This window comes from Haliotis rufescens, unplaced genomic scaffold, assembly GCF_023055435.1.
Source record: "Haliotis rufescens isolate VD_foot unplaced genomic scaffold, xgHalRufe1.0.p SCAF_8, whole genome shotgun sequence".
In the NCBI taxonomy this organism is placed as follows: domain Eukaryota; kingdom Metazoa; phylum Mollusca; class Gastropoda; order Lepetellida; family Haliotidae; genus Haliotis; species Haliotis rufescens.
In genome coordinates, this window is record NW_025964372.1 from 45229875 (window position 1) to 45239765 (window position 9891).

The 9891-nt window shown below is 43.6% G+C and overlaps 1 protein-coding gene across 1 annotated transcript; it reads right to left on the reverse strand.

Annotated features, from left to right (window-relative positions):
- Positions 1-344: 344 nt before the first annotated feature.
- On the reverse strand, positions 345-9181 carry LOC124143548 (BTB/POZ domain-containing protein 6-like). Its single transcript, XM_048389670.1, has 3 exons — positions 9035-9181; positions 4238-4495; positions 345-3081 (listed from the first exon to the last, which is right to left on the reverse strand). The coding sequence occupies exons 1-3, from the start codon at positions 9097-9099 to the stop codon at positions 2040-2042; spliced, it is 1365 nt and encodes a 454-aa protein (XP_048245627.1). The 5' UTR covers positions 9100-9181; the 3' UTR covers positions 345-2039.
- Between the last annotated feature and the right edge of the window lie 710 nt (positions 9182-9891).

The following is a 9891-nucleotide window of genomic DNA, read 5'->3' on the forward strand; positions in this document are numbered from 1 at the left end:
CCTGGCGGACGCTCTACCACTAGACCACGGAGGCGGTCCATTTCTTTAAAGCTGTACACCATATTCACGTCTAACCTAAAACAGCATATTGTCGTACAATAACCTATCCTAGATTTAGACACAGACTATGAATGAAATAATCATCGGTGGTGGATCCCTCCCCTCCATTTGAAATTCACAACCAGTAAAATTTACCCCCTCCCCACGGGGGGTAAAAGCAGTTAGTTTAAAAAATAACTTGGATCCGCCTCTCATGATCAATGATCGATAATAAACATACATACAATCAACCTGACACACAAACACATTTTTTACATTGGCATGTATCCGAAAAAAATCCAAAGTATGTTCCCGATATTTTTTATTAGATAATTCAAAGGCTAACACGTCTTCATTTGTATCAGTTGTCCTGTTTACATATGTTAAAAAGTTTATATAATGTACGTGGTGGCGAGTATTTACCCGTATATATTTATTTTTAAAATGAGAACTCAATTCATTTCAGGGCTCAAGGATACTGTGCATTCAGAAGAATCTCAACTTCCAGTCTAGTTTACCTAAGACGACCTAAAACATTAGAAAAATTCATCCTTCATATTTTGTGAATAAAATGAGAGAATCAGACTCATACAGGGGCTTAAAATATGCAAGAACATGAACTGAAAATGTAAACTTTTATACACCAAACCTGTGCCAAACATATTGCCTTAGCATATAATCTGATCAATTCGCATGGTCCTTTGCAAATGTTGTACGATGGCAGTCAGTCATGGATTATTAACAATGAATGCCAAATATTTCTCAACCAACTTCTTTAAGTTAGTTTGGATCTTTCCCAGACAGATGCCTCAAAATGCAATCATGTATATGTTGCATATGCTGCACTCATCAATATGCCAGCTATATGACGGCGGTCTGTAAATAATCGAGTCTTGACCAGACAATCCAGTGATTGACGTCATGAGCATCGATCCACGCAAGTGGGATACGCTGAAATGCATCTGGAAATCAAGCCTGTATTCTTGGCCGTTTTTGACAGATTCGAGTCGGCTCCTCTGTGGGTCAGCGGTTGCTCTATCGTAGGCGACCTAATCGTTTACTAAGCACCGTGACAATATATATGTAATGTTGTGGATGATATAGTTTTGAAACTATTATTAAACGAAAAGGCTCATTAAGTACTGAATTGATTCATCTGTCGTTGGATATAGAACTTTGGTGAAGCGCCATGGTGTGGGTACACTGGTTTGAGTGGATTGCCGATCTGAATTATGGAAACACTGATACTAGCGTTCATTTAAAATTTGGAGCCGAAATGAATTTTTGTTTCATTATAATACTACACTCGCATGTAAAACAAGCATTGAACTTCAGCAACTTAGGAAGAGAACGTGACGTGGGCACCCATAAAATCATCATCAAGCCTACCACTCACTATGACGCTGAAACTATGACGTCACAGTTGGCTGTCAAAAAGTTCCAAAATTCAAGGAAATCTTCGGTCTCAAACGACACTGTCTTTGTTGATTAATTTTCTGCATTGATAGAAAGTTGGTTGCAAAATATATCCTTGGGACAACACGGTCACAAACGTAAAAATGATAAGACTTTATACACAGAATGTAAAGATCTTAGCAACGTGGTGTTTCTTCTAGTTGGTACGGTCGTAATGTAGCCTCGGAACTTCTTATAATAGTCGTCAAGGTGCCACATGTTAAAAAGAACTAATCATCAAACATCAAATATGTCTATTCTTCAAATGCGGCATTTCCTGAATACATTACTGTCGTACAGTGAGTGAGTATCGTTTTACTCCGTTTTTAGCAATGTAGCGGAGGGGCACATCAGAATTTACCAGGACTTCACACATTGTGCCCATGTGAGGAATCGGACCCGGGTCTTCGGCGTGACGAGCGAACGCATTAACCACTAGGCTACCCCACCGCCCCACTGTCGTACAGAGATGGAGGAGTTGGAAGGAGAGTTGTCTCTGGGTCATCTGAATTTATTAATACGGATCAGGGTAAAAGGTAAACACACTACCATTCGTAGAAAATCCCAGTAAGGAATCCATAGGCTAGGCTGTTTTTAGAATTACTTCCCTCACAGTGCACCAGTGTCCACACAACACCAGATGCTTCATGCCTCATTACTCGCTGATTGTTCATTACACATGTATAAACATAAAATGAACTGCGCCTGGTGACTTTGATTTTTATCTTCTTTCCTTTGCTAACAGACAGAGGTGAAGGAAACATCACCACATCTGAGAGTTGTCCCTCTGTCACATCCACGTCCTGGTGGTGCTTCAGCAGGGTTGTGTCATCACTGTTAGTAACAACTATGTCTACAGACACCTTGTTCGCCAGCTTCCCAGCATACATCCTCAGCCCGGTCAGGTGAAAACTGGCATCACAGGATATATACAACGCATCACGTCGATATATACCACAGTTACGAGTCTCGTGGTACTCTTGGTCAGGAGGTAAGCGAGACAAGTTATAGACTGGAGATTTCCGAGATATGTCACAGAACGGCCGTATATCCAGATGGCTGATAGAGTATTTTCGTAAGAACATTATGACATGGGCATCACTTAAAATACCTTCATTGCAGACAGTTGTGGCAAATTGCGCCATTGAAATGGATGGAAAACGAATGAGAAACAAACATTCTCCCAGAACTTCTCTTTTCTCATCTGGAGTTACCTCCCTTCCCTGACGTCTACATTCAGCTTCCGCCCACGACATCACAGATCGGAAGATGCAAATCTCGTCAACTCTCATGTCATCTGCCTTCAGGATCAGCTTTAGACATTCCTTGCTTAGCTCACAGAATCCCTCGCTAGCAAAAGTCACCTCCTCTCTGGATTTAATTACCAGAAGAGCTCTGTCCTTCAGGTCTTCTTTATCAAACAGGACCGCTTGTTGTAGGAATACACATGCGTTGCTAGGCGACAGAGATTGTAAGCAGAACTTCTCACATTGCGTTTCCAGTCTTGGGACGTTGTATTTCCTAGCAGCGTACATCAGACCATGGACAGTGTTAGGAGTTAACGCGACCTTCCCCGTGTAGAGGTACCTGATGATGAAATGTTAATGTTATGTACAGACTCACTCGGGTGTGTTTGGATATCAAATGTATCAACTCAGGCTTGCTGAGACACAAGGGTGGGATTCTATTAATTATCAAAAATCATTATTTAGCTAAACTTTCTGAATAGTAACACCAAGTGTCTTGGATGTAACTAATACAGCCACAGTTTCAGTGGCAGTGGGATTAGTGATGTCATTTGATTGTGATGTCATGGTAACCGATGACATCACACTGGCCGCAAAGCATTGTTACAATTTCATTGATCTCACATACAGATATCTCTCATGGAAATCAGTTTTGGGTGATAAATAGAGAGTCTTTTGATATCAAATATATCAACACGAGTTGATAAAAGTGGGAAAACTCTGAGGTTTGCCGATGATTTTTTCCACTTTTATCAGCGAGTGTTGATATATTGGATATCAAAGACACAAGAGTGAGATTTTATTTATCATCCAACATCATTCTTCCAACTTTTTCAGTTTGTAGAAAGTAATAAGCAGTGTCTTAAGAGTAAAAACTACTGCTAACAGCTTCAGTAGCAGAGCCATTAGTGATGTCATTTGATTGCGACGTCATGGTAACCAATGACGTTACAATGGTCTGCAAAGCATTGTGATGCAATTTCATTGCAGCGATATCTACAGTGTAGATATCGCTTGATCTCACCGTAGCGATATCTCCTGTGGGAACCAGTTTTGGGTGATAAATGGTCATGATGTTACGTTTTGTTAAACAGAAACTATGGAACATCAGTGTAAACATGCCAAGTAGGCAAACATGAGATATTTCCGAAACGACTGAGTGATGTAATTTCTAGCAGGTAAACATTTCACAAATCAGAAATTATTGCATGCTGGTGTAATTACACCATATGAGTAAATATTAAAAACTCGAGAACCATCAAGGCATAGTCGGTATTCTACAATGGGCTGGTTTCAGTTGAGATTAATTAGGGTTGTGTAAATCGTTTTGTCTCTTGTTTTAGATGCTTACAAAACAGCTCTAGATATGGTGATACGTTGTTGTGTCATATTGTGGCTGCTGGAGATTGTGCCATGTCAACAACTTGTTCTCCTTATACCTTCTGTTATCTTCTGCCAGATAGTTCGAAATAAACCAATAAAACATCTCAACTAACCTTAGAAAGGTCTTGAAGTTGTCTGTCTGAATATCAGGAATCACTACTTGGCCCGTCTCGGGGATTGATCCACAGAACATCGTGTGAAACACGCAACTACGGCTGACTAAAATGAATTTGTGAGCCTGGATTGCCTCCCTTTGATCTCCAACGAGGAAGGTCACATCAGCCAACAACAAACTGTCCAACATGTGCAGGTTGCTTGCCGCCAAGGACTTTCCACTTTGCCAATTGTCAATATCAGTTGCCATGATGTGTCTGAACAAACAAATTTTTTATCAATTTAACTGAAAATATTTTCGATTTCTTCAAACCTTTATATTGGGTGGCCAAATGATGGACTCGCAATATGGACCAGGATGTGGTGATAGCAGGCTCTGATCCCGGATTCGTCTTGTTTACGATCCTTGGTTTGACAGCACCATACACTTAGATTTCACCAACACGGGAACCACTCCACATCGGGCTTCTAATCCCACACTAAGATGTCATGCACTCACTCCACCAACACTAAGATGTCACGCACTCACTCCACCAACAATAAGATTTCACTCACTCCACCAACACTAAGATGTCACTCACTCACTCCACCCACACTAAGATGTCACTCACTCACTCCACCAACACTAAGATGTCACTCACTCACTCCACCCACACTAAGATGTCACTCACTCACTCCACCAACACTAAGATGTCACTCACTCACTCCAACAACACAAAGATGTCGCGCACTCACTCCATCCACACTAAGATGTCACTCACTCACTCCAACCACACTAAGATGTCACTCACTCACACCACCCACACTAAGATGTCACTCACTCACTCCATCCACACTAAGATGTCACTCACTCACTCCACCCACACTAAGATGTCACTCACTCACTCCACCAACAATAAGATGTCACTCACTCACTCCACCCACACTAAGATGTCACTCACTCACTCCACCAACACTAAGATGTCGATCACTCACTCCACCCACACTAAGATGTCACTCACTCCACCAACACTAAGATGTCACTCATTCACTCCACCCACACTAAGATGTCACTCACTCCACCCACACTTAGATATCACTCTCCACAACACTAAAATGCCACTGACTCAGTCCACCAACACTAAGATGTCACTCACTCACTCCACCCACACTAAGATGTCACTCACTCACTCCACCCACGCTAAGATGTCACTCACTCACTCCACCAACACTAAGATGTCGATCACTCACTCCACCAACACTAAGATGTCACTCACTCACTCCACCCACACTAAGATGTCACGCACTCACTCCACCAACAATAAGATGTCACTCACTCACTCCACCAACATTAAGATATCACTCACTCACTCCACCCACACTAAGATGTCACTCACTCACTCCACCCACACTAGGATGTCACTCACTCCACCAACACTAAGATGTCACTCACTCACGCCACCCACACTAAGATGTCAATCACTCACTCCACCAACACTAACATGTCACTCACTCACTCCACCCACACTAAGATGTCACTCACTCACTCCACCAACAATAAGATGTCAATCACTCACTCCAACAACACAAAGATGTCACGCACTCACTCGATCAACACTAAGATGTCACTAACTCACTCCTACCACACTAAGATGATACGCACTCACTCCACCCACACTTAGATGTCACTCATTCACTCCACCCACACTAAGATGTCACTCATTTCATCCACACTAAGATGTCACTCACTCCACCAACACTAAGATATCACTCTCCACAACACTAAAATGCCACTCACTCACTCCACCAACACTAACATGTCGATCACTCACTCCACCCACAATAAGATGTCACTCACTCACTCCACCCACACTAAGATGTCACTCACTCACTCCATCCACACTAAGATGTCACTCACTCACTCCACCAACACTAAGATGTCACTCACTCCACCAACACTAAGATGTCACTCACTCACTCCACCCACACTAAGATGTCACTCATTCACTCCACCAACACTAAGATGTCACTCACTTACTCAACCAACACTAAGATGTCACTCACTCCACCCACACTAAGATGTCACTCACTCACTCCACCAACACTAAGATGTCACTCATTCACTCCACCCACACTAAAATGTCACGCACTCAGTCCGACCACACTAAAATGTCACGCACTCAGTCCATCCACACTAACATGTCACTCACTCCACCAACACTAAGATGTCACTCACTCCACCTACACTAAGATGTCACTCACTCACTCCACCCACACTAAGATGTCACTCACTCCTGCCACACTAACATGTCACGCACTCAGTCCACCCACACTAAAATGTCACGCACTCAGTCCACCCACACTAACATGTCACTCACTCCACCAACACTAAGATGTCACTCACTCACTCCACCAACACTAAGATGTCACTCACTCCACCAACACTAAAATGTCACTCACTCCACCAACACTAAGATGTCACTCACTCACTCCACCCACACTAAGATGTCACTCACTCACTCCACCCACACTAAGATGTCACTCACTCCACTAACACTAAGATGTCACTCACTCCACCAACACTAAGATGTCACTCACTCACTCCACCCACACTAAGATGTCACGCATTCAATCCACCCACACTAACATGTCACTCACTCCACCAACACTAAGATGTCACTCACTCCACCCACACTAAGATGTCACTCACTCACTCCACCCACACTAAGATGTCACTCACTCACTCCACCAACAGTAAGATATCACTCACTCCACCAACACTAAGATGTCACTCACTCATTCCACCCACACTAAGATGTCACTCACTCACTCCACCAACACTAAGATGTCACTCACTCACTCCACCCACACTAAGATGTCACTTACTCACTCCACCCACACTAAGATGTCACTCACTCACTCCACCAACACTAAGATGTCACTCACTCACTCCACCCACACTAAGATGTCACTCACTCACTCCACCCACACTAAGATGTCACTCACTCCACTAACACTAAGATGTCACTCACTCCACCAACACTAAGATGTCACTCACTCACTCCACCCACACTAAGATGTCACGCATTCAATCCACCCACACTAACATGTCACTCACTCCACCAACACTAAGATGTCACTCACTCCACCCACACTAAGATGTCACTCACTCACTCCACCCACACTAAGATGTCACTCACTCACTCCACCAACAGTAAGATATCACTCACTCCACCAACACTAAGATGTCACTCACTCATTCCACCCACACTAAGATGTCACTCACTCACTCCACCAACACTAAGATGTCACTCACTCACTCCACCCACACTAAGATGTCACTTACTCACTCCACCCACACTAAGATGTCACTCACTCACTCCATCAACACTAAGATGTCACTCATTCACTCCACACACACTAAAATGTCACGCACTCACTCCACCCACACTAAAATGTCACGCACTCAGTCCACCCACACTAACATGTCACTCACTCCACCAACACTAAGATGTCACTCACTCACTCCACCAACACTAAGATGTCACTCACTCACTCCACCCACACTAAGATGGCACTCATTCACTCAACCAACACTAAGATGTCACTCACTCCACCCACACTAAGATGTCACTCACTCACTCCACCAACACTAAGAGGTCTCTAATTCAGTCCACCCACACTAAAATGTCACGCACTCAGTCCACCCACACTAAAATGTCACGCACTCAGTCCACCCACACTAAGATGTCACTCACTCCACCAACACTAAGATGTCACTCACTCCACCCACACTAAGATGTCACTCACTCACTCCACCCACACTAAGATGTCACCCACTCCTGCCACACTAACATGTCACGCACTCAGTCAACCCACACTAAAATGTCACGCACTCAGTCCACCCACACTAACATGTCACTCACTCCACCAACACTAAGATGTCACTCACTCCACCCACACTAAAATGTCACGCACTCAGTCCACCCACACTAACATGTCACTCACTCCACCAACACTAAGATGTGACTCACTCCACCCACACTAAGATGTCACTCACTCACTCCACCCACACTAAGATGTCACTCACTCACTCCACCCACACTAAGATGTCACTCAATCACTCCACCCACACTAAGATGTCACTCACTCACTCCACCCACACTAAGATGTCACTCACTCACTCCACCCACACTAAGATGTCACTCACTCACTCCACCCACACTAAGATGTCACTCACTCACTCCACCAACACTAAGATGTCACTCACTCACTCCACCCACACTAAGATGTCACTCACTCACTCCACCCACACTAAGATGTCACTCACTCACTCCACCCACACTAAGATGTCACTCACTCCACCCACACTAAGATGTCATTCACTCACTCCACGAACGCTAACAGGGGTGAATAGGGTTTTTAGCTTCCGGAACTCGGAAAAGGAGCTGGCTGAGCTAGTCAAATCCTTTGCTTTTAATGCTGCCCTAAGGCCAAAATGTGCACACGTGTACATGTAATAGTTGTTGAATGCTTAGTTAAAACAATGTATAACGTTACTATGGAAACACATGGTTGTGTGTAATCAAAGGAGAGCTCCGTTGTTGCTGTGAGGCGAACACCAAGGGAGATAACCATGGACAGGCATTAGGACTTCAAGTTTCGATTTATAAACACCAGCGTTCATCAGTTCCACCTGGCTTAAGTGACCTGTGGACTAAATGAGCTGCAACTAGGTGAACACAAGTATGTAAATGTTCATCAAACACTTCATTAATATACAATCGTTGATGTAAATGTACGTCAGATTTCTTTACCTGTTTGTGTAACACCTCGAGACAACACAACTCGGTCTTGCTTCCTGGTTGACGTCACGTGACATCTACAGTCTCACCGAAATACAAAGGCCTTCAATGTTAGTTCATTTCATATCAACAAAGATATCTCCTGCGTTTGGAGAGAGTTGTGGGATGTGTTTATAGGACACTTCTTTGCCTTAGCTAAGTGTACTGTCTACTCTACTGACCCCTTTAGGGTGTGACACTGTGACTATTTTATTTCAATCTGTCGAGTATTTGTATGGAACACTCACTGTTTACATGTTGTGAGGAATAGCTGGGGCACTAAACCCATACACTTGTTACATGCGGTCATGAATTGTTTGGAGGGTACTTTTCTCTAAAGTTAAAAACTTGATGACTGCTTGGTACTCGTTCTTGTCCATTTCTGGGTCCATTTCGACCCCTGTCACGTCATGGTGTGGGGAGGCTTCAGTCATCATCACAAGGCCCCTCTACACGTGCTAAGTCGTGGCACTGACTGCTGTCGTATACAGGGATGCTGGCTCTTCGCAATCACGTCACACCTCTCTTCCTGGGTCAAACTCAAGGCCAATTAAAGTTGGTTGACTGTGATAGAGAAACTACTTTGTTGATTGTGAACTACGCAATGTCATTTATTCATGCCACTGTACGGGGATGGCAGTTAGCAGTAGCCAGCTAGCCGGGACCAGTTTTATTAATATTAAATCGGGCTTGTAGATGTTCTTGTAAATTCTATCCCTGATGTACCTCCATCACCTTCCTAACACGACTCGATATAACTGAAAACTGTTCAAAGCAGCAATAAATGTAACACTCACTCATCCCAGAGTATACTCACATGGCCATAAAAT

What these genes read in the sequence shown, in the direction of transcription:
- LOC124143548 (XM_048389670.1), bottom strand. Translation starts at nt 9,099, where the DNA reads ATGTCACGTGACGTCAACCAGGAAGCAAGACCGAGTTGTGTTGTCTCG. An exon ending in TCGAGGTGTTACACAAACAG is followed by an intron (nt 4,496 to 9,034) that starts GTAAAGAAATCT and finishes TTGTTTGTTCAG; the next exon opens with ACACATCATGGCAACTGATA. An exon ending in AACTTCAAGACCTTTCTAAG is followed by an intron (nt 3,082 to 4,237) that starts GTTAGTTGAGAT and finishes TTTCATCATCAG; the next exon opens with GTACCTCTACACGGGGAAGG.